The sequence below is a fragment of the Protomyctophum parallelum genome (assembly GCF_964188405.1).
Source record: "Protomyctophum parallelum genome assembly, chromosome: 15".
NCBI classification, from domain to species: Eukaryota; Metazoa; Chordata; class Actinopteri; order Myctophiformes; family Myctophidae; genus Protomyctophum; species Protomyctophum parallelum.
The window spans coordinates 30,932,886-30,957,393 of record NC_139710.1 but is presented as its reverse complement, the minus strand read 5'-3'; the positions used below and the strand labels follow the sequence as shown (position 1 = coordinate 30,957,393).

Sequence of the window (24,508 nt, the reverse complement as noted above, 5' to 3'; positions counted from 1 at the left end):
GCCGGGGCGCCTGATGGAGGGGAAAGGAACTGGTTGGAATAACGTGTTCCTTCCACTCGCTACGTCCAACCAGGGAAACCCCCCCCTGTCAGGTGTAAAGGAGCAACTTGGACACTCAGGCATGAAGGAAGCATGAGTTCAAGTCCGGTGCTCTCCCCAGGTTGGTGGAGGGTGTGTAGAGCCCAGGATCACATTAGATAATTGACACAGGGGTCGCCCATATCGCCCATATCGCCCATATCGCCTACCCCTAGCCTGCCTTTCTTCCTTCCACTCTTTCTTATATTGCCCTCTTTACGGCCTTAAAGGAGAATTCCATACTAAAAGGCTTTCTTACCTTTCTTTGTAGTTGTTACGTCCCACCAAAGAGGTCCAGGTGTTATTTTGTGCAAAAGCTCCTTATTGGCTATTTCCCCTACCATAAGCCCTAAATTAATTGCATTGAATTGAATGGGAATTGAATGGGGCTATGGGGTGTTGTGCTAATTTGCTCATTTCCATCGCTCAAAAGTATAATTTCTTTGTATATATCCTCTCTTCATAATGTAAATAATATCCCAAGCGGCACACGTTACTACTTATTTTGATGGAAATAAGCGAATTAGCATAACGCCCCATTCAATTCCCATTCAATGCAATGCAATTCATTGAGGGCTTATGGTAGGGAAAATAGCCAATAAGGATTTTTTGCACAAAAAAACACCTGGACCTCTTTGGTGGGGACGTAACGACTACAAAGAAAGGTAAGAAAGATAAGAAAGCATTCTAGCATGGAATTCTCCTTTAATTTGCTCTTCTTCTGTCAACTACGTTCCTTTTTCTCTTATCTCTTCTACGCTGCTTTCCCTGATTGTAGTTATTTTCTTTGCCTTGTCCTTGGCTTATAAGATGCACTTGTTATGACTTACAGGTGCCAATATTGATCTGCCAAAAAGTTTATAGTTTTTTTTTTTTTTTTTTTTACCGCCAAATTGGATCAGACTAAATCACTTTAACCCCTATTCTGGGCATTTCAATATTGGTGGAATGTTTGTGAAAATGTTTTGAAAATATCTGATCTACAAATACACAATGCCGCACGCTATGTGACGTGGCGTGAGCTGGTGGATCCGCTATTTTCAAAAGTATATTATATAGGCACATTGTCTGTTTTTTTTTGAAAAAAATAAAAATGTGTCATTCTGAGAATGAAACATTTGCGCTTTTGTAGACAAAACATCACCCCCTGGTGGCTCCGTGTTGCTACGGACACACGCAGAAAATTCCTGATTAATTCACTAGATCACTGTTATTAATGTAAGGCTCCAATTGTCCTCTTTCAGAGTTAATTTAACCCATTTTAGGCGGGAACCCGTTTTTGTGTTAGCATTATGTTATGCTTTAGCTATTGAAAAATAGCAGATCTACAAGCTCGTAGCGCGCCACCGAGTGGCGCGCTACGAGCTTGTAGGTCTGCTATTTTGTCAGGATTTAAGACATTTTTTTAATCTGATCTCAGGTCAAAATGCGTTAAAGAGAACCATTCTTCTGTGCGTTAGAATCTGATCTCAGGTCAGAATGGGTTAAACAATCAGGATTTTACTGTATGCTGTACTGTGTGTTTTACTGTATTTTAATGTTTGCTGGCTTGGTGCTCCCCCCCCCCATCTGTCATTTTGCTGGGTGTGTCCCTCCCCGCCCCTCCCCCCCCCCCTCCTGGTCTCAGTGCAAGAACGGCCAATCACAGGTAAGATCATTGATTTGGTTAATTGATTGATTGATTTCTTGTTTGTTTTTATCCTATCAGCGGTCTTCGGATCATCAAATTATCCTTGCTGTCGGGCAGAAACCTTTGTTTTAAAGCATTTTAAAGCATTGGTAACACTTTACAATAACGACCTGTTATAAAGCATTTATAATCGTTTGTAGATGAGTAATAATCATGAACAATCATTGTTGACATCCGTAAATGTTTACCTAAACATGTATAACTATGTTTAAACATAATTTATATGTTATTAGTAAGGTATTAGTAAGTAGTAAACTATTCACATAGTTATAAATGTTTAGGTAAACATTTACGGATGTCAACAAACAGTCTGTTCATGATTATTACTCATCTACAAACTGCTTATAAATGTTTATAAATGCTTTATAACAGGTCGTTATTGTAAAGTGTTACCAAAGCATTTAAAGCAATAGCTTTATAGCTATTGAAAAAATAGCAGATCTACAAGCTCATAGTGCGGCCCCCGAGTGCCGCGCTATGAGCTTGTAGGTCTGCTATTTTGAAATTGTGGCCCAAAAATGTTTGAATATATTCTTTCAGAGCAAACGTTTTTAGCTCAAATCTTTGCTTCTGGGAGGTGGTCCCTGGAACTACATATTTTCAGATGGGGGGTCGGCGGCAAATTACACATATTTTTTGGGGTTCTTGAAACATGAAATATTGAGAACCACTGATATAGAAACATGAGGTTTTTCAGAAAAGAATACATTTGATTTTTGTTGTTATTTCATAAATGAATGTCTTGTTTCGTCATACAAGAGTGCTCACAGTGCAGTTCCTCTTTACTGGAAAATGTGCAGTTTGGGACAAGCTTTACACCCGACAGCAACGATATGCGATATCACAATATCGCTTTTTACTGTTACTGATATTATTTCTGTCCATTCATTTAACGGCACTCCCAATAGCACAGCGGCCTCTACAATGTCCTCTGGGAATGAGCAAACACCAAAAAATGGATAATAAATGTGACAGCACTGCATTGACCGGGTTACCTTTTGATAGATACAACACAGTCCACACACCGGCTGGCCATACATACATCACTCCTCTCCAACATGCACGCACACACGCACGCACGCACGCACACACGCGCATGCGCACGCGCACGCGCGCGCGCGCGCACACACACACACACACACACACACACACACACACACACACACACACACAAACACACACACATCTGGAACCAGGCTATAACCAACCAGGGCCCAGTATTCCAATATGGGGCGGGGCATTGCACAAACAAAATCTAATACTAATATTATCCACACAGTGATATTGGTATTGCTATGTGAGGCTAACCCTGTATACAGCTACACCAGAAGTAGTGTCACTACAGTGTCTCTATCCATGGTGCTGAAAGCTCTGTATAGTTACACTGTAACTAGTGTCTCTGTCCATGGTGCTGAAAGCTCTGTATAGACACACACACACACACACACACACACACACACACACACACACACACACACACACACACACTGTTACATAGCGTTATGGGCCCTACACACTGCTCTGATTAATTATTATTAAGATCGGGTTTTATGTTATGCTTTAGCTTTGAAAAATATTTGCTTTGGGGAGGGGGGGGGGGGGGGTCGTCCCTGGAACAACATATTTTCTGTCAATTACATTATATTTTTTGGGGGTCCTTGACATGAACATTTTCTGAAAATAACTGTCATGATTTAGAAGACATTTTGTAATGTGGTTAACCCATTCTGGGCGGGGACCCCTTTTGGTGTTAGCATCATGTCATGCTTTAGCTATTAAAAAATAGCAGATCTACAAGCTCATAGCGCGCCACCGAGTGGCGCGCTACGAGCTTGTAGGTCTGCTATTTTTGAAAAATCGAAGAACGACTGGCATAGAAACATAGCTTTTTCAGAAAACTGGCAGGATGTAGAAGACATTTTGTAATGTGGTTAACCCCCTCACCCCCCCCCCCCCCCCCCCATAGTCTCAGGTGTCCATCAACGTGGAGGAGGGCGAGGAGCGAGGCGAAGACAACAAGACCGCCGGCCACCGCTACTCCACCACGAGGTCGGTAGAGTCACTGTTGTTTTGAGTCATAACGGCTGTATTTTGCATGTCTTAAGTACCAGGTCTTATTACTTAACTTAAGACCTGGAGGCGTGATCAATGCCATTTGGCTATTCTGAGTGGCCAAAGAGCATTGACCACGCCTCCAGGTCAAGTAGTAAGACCTGGTACTTAAGACACGCAAAATACAGCCCATGGTGCGTGCCCATAGCTCCTATGGATAGCTCCTACAGTGTTACACACTTCAGCACCATGGATAGCTCCTACACAGTGTTACACACTTCAGCACCATGGATAGCTCCTACAGTGTTACACACTTCAGCACCTTGGATAGCTCCTACAGTGTTACACACTTCAGCACCATGGATAGCTCCTACACAGTGTTACACACTTCAGCACCATGGATAGCTCCTACAGTGTAACACACTTCAGCACCTTGGATAGCTCCTACAGTGTTACACACTTCAGCACCATGGATAGCTCCTACACAGTGTTACACACTTCAGCACCATGGATAGCTCCTACAGTGTTACACACTTCAGCACCATGGATAGCTCCTACAGTGTTACACACTTCAGCACCATGGATAGCTCCTACACAGTGTTACTGCAGCACCATGGATAGCTCCTACGGTGTTACACACTTCAGCACCATGGATAGCTCATACAGTGTTACACACTTCAGCACCTTGGATAGCTCCTCCAATGTAGGAGCTATCCATGGTGCTGAAGTGTGTAATACTGTGTAGGAGCTATCCATGGTGCTGAAGTGTGTAACACTGTAGGAGCTATCCATGGTGCTGAAGTGTGTAACACTGTAGGAGCTATCCATGGTGCTGAAGTGTGTAACACTGTAGGAGCTATCCATGGTGCTGAAGTGTGTAACACTGTGTAGGAGCTCTCCATGGTGCTGCAGTAACACTGTAGGAGCTATCCATGGTGCTGAAGTGTGTAACACTGTAGGAGCTATCCATGGTGCTGAAGTGTGTAACACTGTGTAGGAGCTCTCCATGGTGCTGCAGTAACACTGTAGGAGCTATCCATGGTGCAGAAGTGTGTAACACTGTGTAGGAGCTCTAGAACTTTAGTTATGACAACCATAGTCTCTTGAATAGTTTTCACTTAGTTTTAGTCACCCGGAAATTTATAAACCTGGAATTGGCCAAGTTGCCAAAATACATTTCAGTCGACTAAATCAATTTATTTAGTCTACTGAAACTAGACTAAAACAGAACTAAAACATTCCAGGTGACTAAAATGTGACGAATTTGCTGCCAAAAACAACAGCACTGATAATGACAGCGTTGCTCCTCCTCCTCCATATAGCAGCGACCAATCGGAGCACCCTCTATAATAATATATAATATATGTATAATAATGACTCCTCCTCCTCCTCCTCCTCCATATAGCAGCGACCAATCGGAGCACCCGCTGCTGAGGAAGAAGAGCATGCAGTGGGCACGCCGCCTCAGCCGGAAGAGCGCCAAGCCGCCCAGCCGCGCCGAGCGCATCTCCGCGCAGCGCCTCAACCTGTACCGCCGCTCCGAGAGGCAGGAGCTCTCCGAGCTCGTCAAGAACCGCATGAAGCACCTGGGCCTGCCCACCGTGGGCTACGGTAAGCCCGGGTCGCTCACAGCGCACGCAGCAGCGGCAAGCAGCGGAAGCAGCTAGCAGCAGCTAGCAGCAGCTAGCAGCAGCTAGCAGCGGCGGCAAGCAAGCAGGTGGTCCGGAACCGGTGTTGTTTTTGGCAGCAAATTTCTATTTTAGTTTAGTCATAGTTTTTGGACTGAAACTTCATTTAGTTTTAGTCACATTTTAGTCACCCATGGAATATAGTGATATAGTCTAGTTTTAGTCGACTAAATGTCATAATATTTTAGTCGACTAAATTTACAGTTGATTTAGTCGACTAAAATGTATTTTGGCGGGTCTTGATGCCGTCGTAATGAGTGTTTTTACACTTGCTGAAAATAGCCGATCTACAAGCTCGATCTACAAGCTCACAACGCGTCGCAGCGCGACGCGTTGTGAGCTTGTAGATCGGCTATTTTCAGCATGCAACCAAGTGTAAAAGGACTTATACTGGATCTCTTGTCCACTAGTCCCTTCCTAACATTTTAGTCTAGTTTTTATTTGTCGACAAAATTGTCAGTATATTTAGTCTTAGTTTTAGTCATCGTAGCTTAGTTTTCATTTAGTTTCCATTGGTTTTTGTCAGTGTAAAAAGTGTAGTCAGTGTAGTCGACGAAGTTTTTTGGTCTTAGTTTTAGTAGACGAAAACAACACTGTCCGGAGCCGACGCCACGTTGGACCGACGCATGCCTGGTTTTTTACACTTAGTTGCGCAACAGTATTGCACGCCTGGCCAAACATATACCGAAAATACCTCGTAGGTTATCGTCGGTGTGCGTCAAGTGCTCAACTAAGTATAAAATAGGCTTTACAGGTTATAGGCAAATGGCTAATTCATAATTCAATTCCAATTCAAAGTTTTATTGGCATGATAAAACAAACATATTGCCAAGGCAAGTGGCACAATACAATAAAAACAGTTTAAAATGTGACAAAATCGTCACAAATTAAATGACATTGTAATCATTAGGGTGATCCACATCACATTGAATCACTCGTGTGTCGTGAATTTAGCTCTCTAACTTGATGAATGTTAGGTGTTTGCTCTAGTTGTTATGATGTAACGAGTGAGTATGCACTTACTGTACACGTACTGTTCCATCCATCGACCTCATCTCATTGCCTGTTCTAGAGACCATTTGTCACAATTGACAACCTAAGTGTTTTCAAGAGGTCCAAGTTTATTTCTGGTTGCAGTGTTTGTGAATATCAGTAGCTGGCAACGGGCGATACAACTTGGGCTGTTCCTTTTGGAATGCAGTTCCAAAAGTTAGTTGAGCTAAAGGCTCATTCATACTCTGGATTTTCGGTGGTGAGGTGACCACGGCTCCGGTGGTGAGGTGACCACGGCTCCGGTGGTGAGGTGACCACCGCTCCGGTGGTGAGGTGACCACCGCTCCGGTGGTGAGCTGACCACCGCTCTTCACCGCGGCTCAGTAACGTCATGTTGTAGTTCGGTGGTCACCTCAGTGACGTCATGTCGTAGTTCGGTGGTCACCTCAGTGACGTCATGTTGTAGTTCGGTGGTCACCTCAGTGACGTCATGTTGTAGTTCGGTGGTCTCCTCAGTGACGTCATGTTGTAGTTCGGTGGTCACCTCAGTGACGTCATGTTGTAGTTCGGTGGTCACCTCAGTGACGTCATGTTGTAGTTCGGTGGTCCACCTCAGTGACGTCATGTTGTAGTTCGGTGGTCACCTCTGTGACGTCATGTTGTAGTTTGGTGGTCACCTCAGTGACGTCATGTTGTAGTTCGGTGGTCCACCTCAGTGACGTCATGTTGTAGTTCGGTGGTCACCTCAGTGACGTCATGTCGTAGTTCGGTGGTCACCTCAGTGACGTCATGTCGTAGTTCGGTGGTCCACCTCAGTGACGTCATGTTGTAGTTCGGTGGTCACCTCAGTGACGTCATGTTGTAGTTCGGTGGTCACCTCAGTGACGTCATGTTGTAGTTCGGTGGTCACCTCAGTGACGTCATGTTGTAGTTCGGTGGTCACCTCAGTGACGTCATGTTGTAGTTCGGTGGTCACCTCAGTGACGTCATGTTGTAGTTCGGTGGTCACCTCAGTGACGTCATGTTGTAGTTCGGTGGTCACCTCAGTGACGTCATGTTGTAGTTCGGTGGTCCACCTCAGTGACGTCATGTTGTAGTTTGGTGGTCACCTCAGTGACGTCATGTTGTAGTTCGGTGGTCACCTCAGTGACGTCATGTTGTAGTTCGGTGGTCACCTCAGTGACGTCATGTTGTAGTTCGGTGGTCACCTCAGTGACGTCATGTTGTAGTTCGGTGGTCCACCTCAGTGACGTCATGTTGTAGTTCGGTGGTCACCTCAGTGACGTCATGTTGTAGTTCGGTGGTCACCTCAGTGACGTCATGTTGTAGTTCGGTGGTCACCGCAGACCTCACCACCGTAAATCCAGACTATGAATGAGCCTTAAGACTTCAGCTGAACGTAACTCTGTCAGCCATTACACTCTCATCTCACCCCATATCCTCGTCCGTGTCCCTATAGACCTCCTTTGGGTGATGTTAGTTGCGTATATAACGTACTGGTGTCATTGTTACGTTGTTGCACAATATAGCCAATCCGCAAGCTCCAATCACAGCGAGCTGGGCTATTTTTGGTGTGTGACGCGCACGGCACGCAGCCACGCATACGCCGGGAATTGGAGTGTAAACATTTACCCGTAAGGCTCCATCCATGTTAATACTTTCTATGATGCCCACGTCTATAATGCATTATAAATTATCGGCCACGCCAGAAATAAATAAATAAACTTGCCTTCCCACCATGCACCTGTATAACCCAGGGTTATAATCAGATTTATAATTCATGTGTAATCGACTATGTCATCATTATGAATGCTTTATGATGTGGTGTGATTATTATGATGAAACATTTAACCCATTTTGGGCGGGAACCAATTTTGGTGATAGCATTACGTTATGCTTTAGCTATTGAAAAATAGCAGATATACAAGCTCAACGACTGACATAGAAACATAGCTTTTTCAGAAAACTGTCATTTTCAAACAGACATTTTTAGAATCTGATCTCAGGTCAGTTAAAGCGCTTTTAACCATAATGATCCGGTGTTGTATGTAGATTATAGTGCAATCTACTATAATATTCTATGCATCATAGAAAGTGTTACCACCAGGTCCATTTTACATTTTTGCTGCATACATTTGAGTGTATATGGAGCCATCATGATCACAACGCCATGTGCATAAACCCTTACGCACAAAACCTGCATGCATGCGCGTATGTATGTTTGCATGCAGAATGCAGGAGCACTTTATACCCCCGAACCTTTCATATTTCTGAACTCCGACTGCATTCGGCCTTGCATTCTTCTCTCCCTTTCTCTTCTGTTCTGTACGTTGGCTATTTGGCAATATACAAGCTCACTACGGTGTGTCACATTTTGAGCTTGTAGATCAGCTAAACACTGTTGTATTTTTACATGGTGGTATTGCTACTTTTACTTAAGTAGAACAATCTGAGTACTTCTTCCACTTGTTGTAGACCTGCTATTATTAAATTTCACGCAGCAGAATATGAATCAGGCCTCACACCAATATGAATATGAATCAGGCCTCACACCAATATGAATATGAATCAGGCCTCACACCAATATGAATATGAATCAGGCCTCACACCAATATGAATATGAATCAGGTCTCACACCAATATGAATATGAATCAGGCCTCACACCAATATGAATATGAATCAGGCCTCACACCAATATGAATATGAATCAGGCCTCACACCAATATGAATATGAATCAGGCCTCACACCAATATGAATATGAATCAGGCCTCACATCAATATGAATATGAATAAGGCCTCACATCAATATGAATATGAATCAGGTCTCACACCAATATGAATCAGGCCTCACACCAATATGAATATGAATCAGGCCTCACATCAATATGAATATGAATCAGTCTCATCACTGCATGTTTTCTTGTTATTTCTTGCCCTTACTCTTTGCATCCTCTCTTAACGTTCGTCTTTGATTAACACAAATAAAATCTAAATGCTTTTGCTGCCTGCCTGATGCTTTATTTCTTCTTTGTTTTCTTTTCCCTTATTTCTTTCTTTCTTTCTCTTTCTGAACTGCTCCGTCTTCCCTTCTTCTTTGCCGTGTGTAGAGGATGTTTCTAATCTCACTGCGAGCGATGTGATGAACCGAGTAAATCTAGGATATTTGCAAGGTAACCTGTGTGCAGTTTTACAACACACATACAACAACATTACGGTAACCTGTGTGCAGTTTTACAACACACATACAACAACATTACGGTAACCTGTGTGCAGTTTTACAACACACATACAACAACATTACGGTAACCTGTGTGCAGTTTTACAACACACATACAACAACATTACGGTAACCTGTGTGCAGTATAATAGTATTACAACACACATACAACAACAACATTAATGCCAGTAACCCAGATTGTGTTGCTCCTTTGAGAAAGTTTTTGTTTGATAAAGCCACCGACCACCATTTGATGATGATTTTCTTATTTATTTTTATCTCTGGGACTGGGACCCCAATCTACACTGTAAGAAAATGGTTATGGTTATTTTAGCGTACAAATGTACACTCTCTGAGTTAAAGTTATAGACCCATACGGTGCCATTTGGTTCCTTATGTTGCGTTCACACATTGGCAGATGAACATACAAAGCTACACGTCTTGTGTCTTTGTTTACAATGGTTGTATCTTCATGTGGCTGGCTTCCATTGGACATGGATGGTAGCCCGTATCTTATCGCTGCCAGTGTGAACGCCCTCCCATGGACTCCACCTGGAGAACCAGCGACGTTGAGAACAGCGACCTCTAGTGTTTTCACCAGTGCTATAGAGCGTCGCAGTCCCGCCCCCCACCTGCGAGGGCACCAGGAAATAATTAGTACCCATTCATTTTCCCCATAGACGTTTCAAATGGTCTTTATTTAAAGACCTTTAAAGCATCGGACAACGCCAACACCAACAACTCATGACAATAAACCCATTTTTTGGGGCCGAACAGATAATTAGAAAGACGAAAAAAGGGCAGGGTATGAGTGAGTGTTTATTATTGTCACCTGCTGAGTTGGCTTTGTCCGATGTTTAATCCATTCTGTGCGGGAACCCCTTTTGGTGTTAGCATTATGCTATGCTTTAGCTATTGAAAAATAGCAGATCTACAAGCTCATAGCGCGCCACCGAGGGGCGCGCTACGAGCTTGTATGTCTGCTAATGTTTTTAAATCGAAAGAACGACTGACATAGAAACATAGCTTTTTCAGAAAAAGGTCTTTAAAATGAATGCTTCTAATAAAATAATAAATACGTCTATGGGGCGGGGGAAAAGGAACGGGGGGTCATTTCCTGGTTCCCTCGTGGTTCTGAAAGGGGGCGGGGCTGTGGCGCGGCTCTAATACACCCCTCTACACAGAACAGATGTTAGATGTTTATTATATTGATGGAGATCGGACGCAGACAGTCAGTATATGTCATTGTTTATGTCTCGTAGCATGTCGTAATGCTCTATAGTCTGAGGTTTAACAGCGCCCCCTACCCCCGTCTCTCAGAACAGCAGGACAATAAAGAGCACCGCTATTCAGAGGCGCCCAGGCCGTCGTCAGGTTAGCTGGTTGATTTCACCGCTGCCACCACACTGCATGAATGTGTGTGCGTGTCCGCGTGCGTGTGCATGTGTGGATTGTGCGCATGCACGTGTGTGTGCCTGCGTGTGTGTGTGTACGCGTTGCGTGGGAGGTGGACGCCTTTCAGACAGGGCATCAGTCTGACATTCATCCGTCATGTCGGACTAGCGTCTGCTCCCGTGCTTGCGGATACGGTTAGGTTAGGAGATGACCAATGACTTGTGTCTGAACTAGGTACTGCACCCCGCGTGCGTGCGTTTGCGCGTGTATATACTTGTATTTCTATACTTGTGAGGGCAAAATGTTTAGGGCCAAAGTATTGTAAAATTTGAAAAATATACATTGTGAGGGGACCATTTTTCTGGTCCCTGCAGAAGAAATGTTATATGTCATAACTCAGCTTTAAGGGTAAAAAGAATCAAATCTATTTGTTCAAATGTAATTAAATTCGTAAAATTGCCATCCTAAAATGTTGATGTCCACACAGTTATAGTAATACTATACATGTGTGTGTGTGTGTGTGCGTGTGTATGTATGTGTGTATGTGTGTGCGTGTGTGCAGGGTGGGTGGATTAGCAGTCTGCTCCTATCTCTCGACCGTCTCTGTCTCTGCATTGTGTTTGTTTTGTTTTGGGACTTCCCAACATGGCTAGAGTTGTTCTGTCATATTACTGCAGGGAGTTACACAGTAAACCCCAGCGTCAGCATGCAGGCTATAGGTGGTATCAGGGGAGGGGGAGGGCAGTGGGTACCGAGCATCAGCATGGCGATCTGCTGGGCACGGTAATGTGCCAATAATATATCCCGGTCTCCGTTTGTGCTGTTATAGTCCGGTCCTGGAATGTGTTTTAGTCCGGTCCTGGAATGTGTTTTAGTCCGGTCCTGGAATGTTCTCGTCCGCTCCTGGAATGCGCAGGTTGCAACAACAGCAAAACAAAGGGAATGTGATGGATTCCGATGATGATGATGATGGATGGTGGATATGCGGACGCTGTGTGCATGTTATAGTTTAAACCATGCTGACCTGAGATCAGATTCATACGAGGTTTCCACTGGATAACACACTGGTCTGATTAACCCATTCTGACCTGAGATCAGATTCTAAAAATGTCAGTCCTTCTTCGATTTTTCAAAAAATAGCAGACCTACAAGCTCGTAGCGCGCCACTCGGTTGCGCGCTATGAGCTTGTAGATCTGCTATTTTTTCAATAGCTAAAGCATAACATGATGCTAACACCAAAATGGGTTCCCGTTCAGAATGGGTTAACTGTACAGTACGTGCGTCCTCTTCGATGCCGCGCATGGACTGCGCTTGTGGCCAGCAGCTAGCATGCCCAAAAAAAGAACCCCCCCCCCCCTCTCTCCGTACCGGACATGGCCTGTGAGTTTAACGGTTATAGCCCTTCTCTCTTTTCCACCCCGCCTGGCTTCGTAAAGGGCCACAATCAGGTGGGTTGTTGTTATATATAGGCACACATTATGTCCTCCTTTATGTTGTGTCCCCCCCCCCCCATCCCCACCGCACCACCGCACCACCACCGCACCTAAACTATGTCTGTGTGTGTTGATCACAGGCTTAACAGGTGAAATAATTCTAAGATAACAGTAAGAAAAGGTAAACAGTATGCATCCAGCTCTGCTCCCCAGTGATTGGTTTCTGGGTTGACAACACTTCGGACATGTTGACCTTTATCAGGAGGTCAAGGCCAACAATGGCCGAAACATTGTCAACGTTCAGGTCAACGTTCAGGTCATGGCTCAAATGAAGAGGTCAAAGTTCAATGGGCTTATACAGGAGGGCTGTGTCTGACCTAATGAATATGAAATATCTAAATATTGAAACAAGCACGTTAGAGAGCTCACAGGAGCCCAGAGTAGGTACGTTAAATGTTTCAACGTTATGTGTTTCAAAGTGGAACACTATAAGAAGATGAAACAGAACAGAGCAGGTGAATCATTCGCCAACTTCATTGATCTTGCCTAATCTGTAAAAATTCCCATATTTAGAACCGGCAAATAATGATCCAAGACATTTCCAGATAATTAGTCGCAGGGTCTTCTTGTCACTTTCTTCATAAATCTACACGGGGTTTATTAATAAGATACTTCGTCATCTTTTTGACAGAGGATAAGTTCTCATTTTGCTAGTGGGTTAATTAGAGAGGGGCTCATTTGGCTGGCTAATGTAGTGTGTAATGAGGGTGAAGGTCCCGGCAGGGCATCGGGGGTCGCAGCTGTGAAGGTCCCGCCTGCTTTCTCTGTTTCAGACGAGATGAATGACCACCAGAACACGCTGTCCTACGTGCTCATCAACCCTCCGCCCGACACCGTGCTGGAGCTCAACGACGTCGTGTAAGAAGAACATTATGTTATGCTGCCACCCGGTGTCGTTTTTGGCAGCAAATTTCTATTTTAGTTTAGTCATATAGTCTTTGGACTGAAACTTCATTTAGTTTTAGTCACATTTTAGTCACCTGGAATGTCTTAGTGTGTTAGTCTAGTTTTAGTCGACTAAATGTCATAAGATTTTAGTCGACTAAATCTACAGTTGATTTAGTCGACTAAAATGTATTTTGGCGGATCTTGATTCCGTCGTAATGAGTGTTTTTACACTTGTTGAAAATAGCCGATTTGTGAGCTCTGTACGCACACAGAACAACACAAACAGCCTCTAATGGGCTCTGTACGCACACAGAACAACACAAACAGCCTCTAATGGGCTCTGTACGCACATAGAATAATAACACAAACAGCCTCTAATGGGCTCTGTACGCACACAGAACAACACAAACAGCCTCTAATGGGCTCTGTACGCACACAGAATAACACAAACAGCCTCTAATGGGCTCTGTACGCACATAGAATAATAACACAAACAGCCTCTAATGGGCTCTGTACGCACACAGAACAATAACACAAACAGCCTCTAATGGGCTCTGTACGCACACAGAATAATAACACAAACAGCCTCTAATGGGCTCTGTACGCACATAGAATAATAACACAAACAGCCTCTAATGGGCTCTGTACGCACATAGAATAATAACACAAACAGCCTCTAATGGGCTCTGTACGCACATAGAATAATAACACAAACAGCCTCTAATGGGCTCTGTACGCACATAGAATAACAACACAAACAGCCTCTAATGGGCTCTGTACGCACACAGAATAATAACACAAACAGCCTCTAATGGGCTCTGTACGCACACAGAATAATAACACAAACAGCCTCTAATGAGCTCTGTACGCACACAGAATAATAACACAAACAGCCTCTAATGGGCTCTGTACGCACACAGAATAATAACACAAACAGCCTCTAATGGGCTCTGTACGCACATAGAATAACACAAACAGCCTCTAATGGGCTCTGAACGCACACAGAACAACACAAACAGCCTCTAATGGGCTCTGTACGCACACAGAATAATAACACAAACAGCCTCTAATGGGCTCTGTACGCACACAGAATAATAACACAAACAGCCTCTAATGGGCTCTGTACGCACACAGAATAATAACACAAACAGCCTCTAATAGGCTCTGTACGCACATAATAATAACACAAACAGCCTCTAATAGGCTCTGTACGCACAGAATAATAACACAAACAGCCTCTAATAGGCTCTGTACGCACAGAATAATAACACAAACAGCCTCTAATGGGCTCTGTACGCACATAGAATAATAACACAAACAGCCTCTAATGGGCTCTGTACGCACACAGAATAATAACACAAACAGCCTCTAATGGGCTCTGTACGTACACAGAATAATAACACAAACAGCCTCTAATGGGCTTTGTACGCACATAATAATAACACAAACAGCCTCTAATAGGCTCTGTACGCACAGAATAACAAAAACATCCTCTAATGGGCTCTGTACGCACACAGAACAACACAAACAGCCTCTAATGGGCTCTGTACGCACACAGAACAACACAAACAGCCTCTAATGGGCTCTGTACGCACACAGAACAACACAAACAGCCTCTAATGGGCTCTGTACGCACACAGAACAACACAAACAGCCTCTAATGGGCTCTGTACGCACACAGAACAACACAAACAGCCTCTAATGGGCTCTGTACGCACACAGAATAATAACACAAACAGCCTCTAATAGGCTCTGTACGCACAGAATAATAACACAAACAGCCTCTAATGGGCTCTGTACGCACAGAATAATAACACAAACAGCCTCTAATGGGCTCTGTACGCACAGAATAATAACACAAACAGCCTCTAATAGGCTCTGTACGCACAGAATAATAACACAAACAGCCTCTAATGGGCTTTGTACGCACATAATAATAACACAAACAGCCTCTAATAGGCTCTGTACGCACAGAATAATAACACAAACAGCCTCTAATAGGCTCTGTACGCACATAATAATAACACAAACAGCCTCTAATAGGCTCTGTACGCACAGAATAATAACACAAACAGCCTCTAATAGGCTCTGTACGCACAGAATAATAACACAAACAGCCTCTAATGGGCTCTGTACGCACAGAATAATAACACAAACAGCCTCTAATGGGCTCTGAACGCACAGAATAATAACACAAACAGCCTCTAATGGGCTCTGTACGCACATAGAATAATAACACAAACAGCCTCTAATAGGCTCTGTACGCACACAGAATAATAACACAAACAGCCTCTAATAGGCTCTGTACGCACACAGAATAATAACACAAACAGCCTCTAATAGGCTCTGTACGCACATAGAATAATAACACAAACAGCCTCTAATGGGCTCTGTACGCACACAGAATAATAACACAAACGGCCTCTAATCTTAATTTAAAAATATTCGATTATTCTTATTTTTTTACATTTGAATATTCATACACCATTGCACATAAAAACGACTCCAGGGTGTCTAATGAAGTACTGTCATTAGTGTCATAGACACATGAAAAACTGGAAAAATTGCGGCAAAAATTGTGGCACTCCATCTTTAAAGTACCAAAAGTAAAAGTTATGCAGAATGTGCCATTTCATGTTTTCAAAATGTATAGAACATGGAATACTCGTTGGCAGCACTATCATGTACCTATACCTGTACATTAATTTAATTAACCCATTTGTTGGGCGGGAACCCCTTTTGGTGTTAGCATTATGTTATGCTTTAGCTATTGAAAAATAGCAGATCTACATACAAGCTCGAGCTTGTAGGTCTGCTATTTTTAGAAAAATCGAAGAACGACTGACATAGAAACATAGCTTTTTCAGAAAACTGTCAGGATGTAGAAGACATTTTTTTAAACCGGTCTCAGGTCAAAAATGGGTTAATTAAAGCCGCGATCCATAATGTTCTGCTGGGTTCTGCTGCTGTTCAATCTTCTCTCTCTCGTCTTTTCCCGTAACAGGTACATCATCCGGTCGGACCCACTGGCACACGTCCCAGAGGATGTGCCCCCGCCGGTGGCCATGCCTTCCCGCGGGACCACCACCACCCCCCGGAACCAGCAGGACTTAAACACCGAGACGAGGGACGAGACCCACCTCTGAAACACCTCCTCCGTCCCCCTCGTATACCCCCAGCCACCCACCCCCCCTTTCACAAAGCAGAGACATACTTTATGAGGGCAGAGAGAGAGACCCCTTCCCCCTTAATTCCAAGCCCTCACACGGCTCGTTTCCTCAACGCACATGGAAGCCCCCCGTCTTTGGACCAGGAGAGAGACTGTCCTTGGCCCACAAGGCGAGGCCTAATCAGGGTGTCGGCAGACGACCCTCATGGGAGACGTGATGAATGGGAGACGTGCCCACAGGGGGGGGGCGCGGCATTTGGGCATTCGCTGCACCGTCATTATAGCGTTCGCATTGAACCTTTTATTTTTTTTCTCAGATTAATCTGAATCCCAGATCGGCGCCGAGTGTGTCTCAATCCACCGTCCAGCCATCTGCATACTGTGACAATGACACACATCATCGTCACATGTTATTATATATATATATATATATATATATATTAAAAGAAAAAAAAACACTTTCCAAAATAACAAAGCGATTGCTTTTCCCCCCTGAAATGACGCCTCTGGACGAACAGTGTCGTATCCCACTGAGCTGCTAAAGAAAGGATGCATGAAGAGTGCCTGGTCGTCCAACCCACAGACAGACACGTCAATTCAATACGGAGACGTCTCATTGGCCGCTGCTCCGGACCACACGTCAATACGGAGACGCCTCATTGGCTGCTGCTCCGGACCACACGTCAATACGGAGACGTCTCATTGGCTGCTGCTCCGGACCACACGTCAATACGGAGACGCCTCATTGGCCGCCGCTCCGGACCACACATCAATACGGAGACGCCTCATTGGCCGCTGCTCCGGACCACACGTCAATACGGAGACGTCTCATTGGCCGCCGCTCCGGACCACACGTCAATACGGAGACTTCTCATTGGCCGCCGCTCCGGACCACACGTCAATACGGAGACGCCTCATTGGCTGCTGCTCCGGATCCACACGTCAACGTGGCCTCCATATTGTGACGGCTTGTCATAAAGTATATACCTTCTTTTCTGGTTTTTAACCATTTAGTGTTATTATTATTACCTACAGTATTTAAGAACGGGCGTTTGTCATGAAACTCCACATGTATTTTAATTTAAAGGAGCATTCAGTGATTTGGGTGATTTGGGGAACCCCCCCCCCCCCGGTCCGCCCCGGTAACAAGATGTGCACGTGCACACACACTACAGTGGGGGGGGAGGACAGGCGACAGGCCAACAGCACGCACACCAAGGCCCGCCCCGCTCGATCATGATTGGCAGAAGGCCCCTCTCTATCCTGATTGGATGGAGGCTGGGCCACTTATAGCCAAAAATGAAACCTAAGGTTTTTTGACCCCCCCCCCTGGTTAACTGCGGACAGGGAGGAACTCCTTATATGGTCAGCACACTCTATAGCAGGGAGGTTCATCACAACAGAACTAAAAAATAAGTGATATTTGAAGTGAAATTAACTGAATATACCTTTAATCACGTATCTTATATCATAACATAACAACTGACATTTGTAACATGATTTTAATAGTGCAGACATAGTACAGTGCACATATACTGTACTATACTGTACAGTACGTGCATGGGGGGGGGGGGCACAGCTCCCCCCTACAAAATGTGGCAGCCGCGATGACGGGTCACTCCAATAAACAGCTGCGGCCAATGAGGTTCCTACGCTATCTATGATGTAACCCCTCGCTTAACCCAATTAGCCCCAAACTGCAAAACAAAAGAAAACAAACGAAACCAAGTCACTGGAAATATACGGCTGGGGAACATGCCCCCCCCCAGACGGGTGAACCAACCAAAGGACTAAAGACTGATTCTGTCACACGATATCCTAAAGGAAGGAATGAAGTAATGCGCTATAGGACAGGATATGATGTCATTTTTCTCTCTCGCAACGTCTTATCGCATTGGGGTGAAGTTGCCCTCCATCCCCTGACTTATCCCTGCGTCCGTCCGTCCGTCCGTCCGTCCGCTCCCGTTCCTTAAAACAAAACATATTTTTTTCGTGGGGAAAAATAAAAAGTGCAAAACAGACAAACAGACAAACGGGTCAGATTCGGGGCGGCAACTACACCCCCCCCCCGGGGGACGCCACAGACAACTACACCCCCCAGGGGACGCCACAGACAACTACACCCCCCCCCCCCCCCCCGGGGGACGCCACAGACAACTACACCCCCCGGGGGACGCCACAGACAACTACACCCCCCAGGGGACGCCACAGACAACTACACCCCCCGGGGGACGCCACAGACAACTACACCCCCCGGGGGACGCCACAGACAACTACACCCCCCAGGGGACGCCACAGACAACTACACCCCCCAGGGGACGCCACAGACAACTACACCCCCCAGGGGACGCCACAGACAACTACACCCCCCAGGGGACGCCACAGACAACTACACCCCCCGGGGGACGCCACAGACAACTACACCCCCCAGGGGACGCCACAGACAACTACACCCCCCAGGGGACGCCACAGACAACTACACCCCCCAGGGGACGCCACAGACAACTACACCCCCCAGGGGACGCCACAGACAACTACACCCCCCAGGGGACGCCACAGACGGAACGTCAGCCGTGATGTTTCCAGCATCAAACACAAAAACGGTTTGTTGGTGATCGTTTTGGACTGCTTTTTCTTTTGGGTGGGATTTTCATTGAGCACAACCTATGATGCTTGATTTGATACTCTGCCGTGCGATGGTGTAACTGTAAACCCTTTAACTGTTGTCTGAGTTCGGGGGGGGATCGGTTTTCCACTTTTAAGCATCCTTTGATGGAGATGACATTTTGTCTGCGGTATAGGGCCTCACAGTCTACGGCAGCCAACACATCACAGATCTACAAGATCATGAGTCGTGGCACATAGAGCACCGAAGTCCTGACGTAACTCGCTCATCCCTTCCATTCTCCTGGTTCGCGGAAGTAATTTCTCTATGGAGAATAACATGGGCTCATCTTAAAATCGTTTCATATAAGTGTTGTGTTCCAAAAATAAACAAGCTGTCTCTGCGTTATTGTCAGGGAGGTGTCTCTGTATCGTTTGCGACAGTCAGTCACTCATATGATACAGTCTGCTTCTAGCGAAAATGTAACTAATTTGTAATTCAGCAGCAGTAACGATAGCGTTTTCTCTCAGTCAGTTGATTCTTCATATCCATTTGAGTGAAGAGGCCGGGATGACATGTTTATTTTTCAAACACAGTTCTTATATGAGGCGATCTAAAATCCCCCTATGGGGATTATAATGCAAATAAAAAGTACATGAACCCGTGGATTTGCGCCCTCTACCGATATTGATGTCAGACTTCGATGCTCTATAGCGAGCTTAGTACTATTTTCAACATGTGACACCATCGTACGACAGTATATAAATCCAGCTTTATTATGAGCAAAAAATTGTACACAAATGCTTTTTTCCACTGGTCATTTATATACATTGCCATATCAGATCTGTTCTCACTGTTTGTTTCTTCGTTTTGAATGCTCAAATATTTTGTTCCAGTGGTGGACATACAAGTACATTTACTTGAGTAATGTTTTTTTGTGAGTACCTGTAATTTTTTTTTATTTTTTAGGTGTGGAAACTTGTGACTTCCACGCCACAACATTTAATGAACAAATTAATCCTGTTTCAAAAGTAGTGCAAACAGCGGATATCTATGCTCATAATCGTGAAGCGCTGTGAACTTGTAGAGCTGCAGCGTTTAATTTTTTTAATAGTAAATACAATGATATTAAAAAGAAAATGTACCTTAGATTAAGTAAAAAGTTAAGTTTTTACTTTGGAATACTAAATATAATAAGTATTTAGTATTGCAGTAATGACTTTCACTTGTAGTCGACTAATATTTGATCGTAAGTATTTGTACTTCTACTCAACGACTGGGGTTGAGTACATTGTCCACCACTGACCTGTCCGTACCATGTGACCATACCATGTGACCTGTCCTTACCATGTGACATCCTTACACCTGCTCTGTTGCTTTGTAAATGGCACACGTTGCAGCGATATCATGCATTGTCTTATTTTTATTTTTTTATTATAACTAGTTACTAGTCAATTTCAATTCATTTTGGAATTCGTTTTTAATATGACATATTCATTTGTGAATATCTTGATAATCCAGTTAATGGTGATGACCATAATAAGTTGTAGTGCATAGAGCACCGAAGTCTGACGTCACTTTCAGTAGAGGGCGCCAGTACACAGGTTCATGTATTTTTTTAGTTGCATTATAATCCCCATAGGGGGATTTTAGATCGCTTCATATAAGAACTATGTTTGAAAAATAAACCGATCACCCCGGCCTTTCTGTCAGGGGAGTGGCTGTGTGTCGTTAATGATGTTCATTAATATTTGATACAGCCAGTTTCTGTAGAAAATTGAATTAATGTGGCCGCAAAAGCCTTGAAACTACATATGAAGGCAATGCCGCTGCTAAATTACGTCACGCCCAGCCGTCAACCCATTGCGTTCCTCGTTGACATAAGCTCAGCTGGTGGTGACTCAACTCGTACTAACCACGAAACATAAATAACATAACATAACATAAATAAAAATAAGCGTAATTAACATTCAGTTTATGTTGTGCGACGGGGCAGATGCAGCCACCCGCCTACCTGGAAATGTAGTCTCTGGGTTATTTGACTCGTTTATTTAACGCTTATTTTGTTACTCTTTGGGTATATTTGTACATTTCCACCTTCAGTCGATGTGAGTGAAATCCATATGAGTGAAAAGGCCGGGGTGATCGGTTTATTTTTCAAACGCAGTTCTTATATGAAGAGATCTAAAATCCCCCTATGGGGATTATAATGCAAATAAAAAATACATGAACCTGGGGACTGACGCCCTCTACCGTCAGGACTTCGGTGCTCTATTACATTTGTGTGTAGGGTAGGTAGGGTAGGTAGCAGCCCCGCACTCTGGAGTCTGTCCGTATCCGGGGAATGGAATGCTTCTCTTCAGATCCGGACAGGCAACACCTTGTGCACAAACAGGGCAAAGTCAAGTGCAGTATTTGATCTTTTTTATTTTGAGATTTAATGAATATTCATAATTTCTTATACAATAGTTATAATAATATGTCACTGTAAAATACTATCTTTGTATTTGGATGTTTGGTATTCTGTTCTCTCTGTGTTGTTGTAGGATAACAATGGAACAGAACTTGAACTACTTTTTTGCACTAAAAGCTCGGTGGGGGCGTGTCTGGAGAAGAAGAGCATGACCCTTTAATCTGAATCAGCGGTTCCCAACTTTTGGCTGGATCAGGGCCTACTTGAAAATCGCGAGAAAACTTTCGTGGCCCGCCCTTTGTGTGTGCGTGCGCCCGTGTGTGAGCGTGCGTGCGTGCGTGCGTGCGTGCGTGCGTGCGTGCGTGCGTGCGTGCGTGCGTGCGTGCGTGCGTGCGTGCGTGCGTGCGTGCGTGCGTGCGTAACAATGCAGAGCAGAGAGATCCCAGGTGAGCGTACTGACAGATGGTTGCTCCGTCTCGGTAGAACGAGCTCTTTCCTTCATGAACACAATGTTTTGGGCCGATCAAATAATTTACAAGAAGAAAAACAAAACAAATAGTGTTGTCTCCTGCCTTTATTTTCTTCTTTCTAATGATTTGATCGGCCCAAAACATTGTGTTCATTGTCATGATTTGTCACGATCCGAGTTGCTTTGTCCGCGGCGTAACTGTCTTTAAATAAATACTTTAAGAAAAGCCTATGGGCAAAATGCATTGGGATTCATTTCCTGGGCTACTCGTCGTTCTGAAAGGGGGTGGGACTGCGACGCTCTATAGGATTGTCAGCCTGCAGCCAATTGGTCAACTTATTCACAGTTTGACTCAATATAATTCTTATTTGAATGATTAATCAATCAATCAATCAATCAATCGATTGTATTCTCAATTGAACTAACATAGTATAATTTAAGTTCCCATTTGTCGGTATCACCGTGAAAGCTCATTTTTCAGGACTTGAAAGAAAAACAAATGCCGTGTCAATATAATTATTATATCCAGGTTGTGCACATATATACCGTACGTACATTATTTTGGGCCCCGATTGCAACATCCTCATGGTCCATCAATCGGCCCCGGGCCACAGGTTGGGAATCGCTGATCTGAATCTTTACAACGAAGCAGGCAGTATTCAACCATTACAATGAATATGATGATGCAGTTACTGTACACGTGCATGCAAGCAGGTTGTATACTGTACATTATGCAGGGTTAGATTTGCTGGGGCGATTGTTTTATTTTATCCCTGATTCTGGTCAGACAGAATTCAATACAGTACATGCATTTCCTTTTGTGAAATGACAGACTGTCTGATTTTTGGGGGGGGGGATATGTGACTGCTTTGATAATATCACAATTTAACAATTTAATCAAAAATAATTATATTAACCAAATAAATAAATGACTTCATGTAACAGATCTACAGGCTTGATACAGTATGAGCTTCTAGATTTGTTTTTTTCCCCTCACTATTCGTCATGAAGAAAATGGTTTAATTTGAACCCTGTGTAAATGTATACAGCTCATGACTTGGTGTGCCATATAGCAGGTTTACTTTCTTATGTGCCATTTGTAATTATTTTAGCTTTGTTTAGTTTTTTTAGAAACATGGAAGTATACTGTAGGCTATATTGATGTGGTAATTTTCAGATGAACTTCTGTGTCTTTGAAACGAGATCGACCCCAAAGGTCACGACTGGATGGCGGCAAAAGTCTAACCAATAGAATCTTCTAGAGCCGTGGTGGTTCTCAACATGGGGACTGGGGACCCCCCAGGGGTCCTTGAGGAGTTGTGGATCTATAGCTGTATAACTCTGAGAGTGTACAATATTGGAACCAAATGGACTTACAGGTCCATTTGGGAACTCTGCAGAATTTACAGTGTGAAGTTTTTCATTATCTTGAGAACGATGGCTTCCATTTTCGCATTGCAACTTTTCAGGACTAGAAATCCTGCAGTTTTTATTAGCTTGCATAGGCTATTCCCCATCGATGATGTCACTGGAAGACGGTTTCTAAACTGCCCACAGCCCTCCTATGAGACACAGACTGAGTAGAAAGAAATTGCGCAATTTTTTCATGATTATTAGTGAGGACCTATTATATGAAGATAGGTTGAAAAGTGATGAAGTGGTCCTTTAAGCGAGCTTGTAGATCAGCAGTTTTTTGTTTTGGGTTTTTTTTGTTTTTTTACTGCCAACGTATTTATTTAGGGTAAACTAAGTGATTTGGATGCCATATTAACTATCATTTAGCTGGGTGGGGAGTGGGATCGACCCCCTGGACACCGTTCAACGACCCCTCACTCTGAGAACCCATGTTCTATAATCTAGAGTGATGAAGAACGTAAATATGTAGATGAATGGTTGATGCTGTATGCTATAGCAGGACCCCTCTGAAAGCCAGTTTACAGGACAGGTGACCTACTGAGTGTGTGTGTGTGTGTGTGTGTGTGTGTGTGTGTGTGTGTGTGTGTGTGTGTGTGTGTGTGTGTGTGTGTGTGTGTGTGTGTGTGTGTGTGTGTGTGTGTGCGTGTGCGTGCGCGTGCGTGCGCGCGGCCGGAGGATATTATTATATGCATGCAAATGTACAATCCCTCTCCAGAAGGTCTTCCCCGTGCCATCGCTTCTCCTTCTCTCTGACTTAAATGTTCAAAACCACAAACAAACCGGAATCGACGACCGTTTCTGGTCTTCACTCCACTGTTTGTTGACTGACTTCCTCTACTGTCCTTATTACTGTAATCACGAGGAGCATGCAGACACAAAAAAAAGCATGTTTTTGATATAACAGCTTGCCAAGTACCATTTTTTTTTTGTTTCGTACAT

At 44.1% G+C, this 24,508-nt stretch overlaps 2 protein-coding genes across 2 annotated transcripts in view; both read left to right on the top strand.

Annotated features, from left to right (window-relative positions):
- Positions 1 to 16,643, top strand: part of kcnt1b (potassium sodium-activated channel subfamily T member 1b) — a gene marked incomplete at both ends in the record, with an annotated part of 159,410 nt that extends 142,767 nt beyond the window's left edge. The window contains 5 exons of the mRNA XM_083783435.1: positions 3,735 to 3,817; positions 5,226 to 5,431; positions 9,611 to 9,717; positions 13,361 to 13,467; positions 16,502 to 16,643. Of these exons, the coding sequence (XP_083639561.1) occupies positions 3,735 to 3,817; positions 5,226 to 5,431; positions 9,611 to 9,717; positions 13,361 to 13,467; positions 16,502 to 16,643 (645 nt within the window). The remainder of the gene's footprint in view (positions 1 to 3,734; positions 3,818 to 5,225; positions 5,432 to 9,610; positions 9,718 to 13,360; positions 13,468 to 16,501) is intronic.
- Positions 16,644 to 17,215: 572 nt separating this feature from the next.
- polk (polymerase (DNA directed) kappa) overlaps positions 17,216 to 24,508 on the top strand; it is a gene marked incomplete at its 5' end in the record, with an annotated part of 34,164 nt that continues 26,871 nt past the window's right edge. Inside the window, one exon of the mRNA XM_083783434.1 lies at positions 17,216 to 17,613. Coding sequence (XP_083639560.1) covers positions 17,216 to 17,613 — 398 coding nt within the window. The remainder of the gene's footprint in view (positions 17,614 to 24,508) is intronic.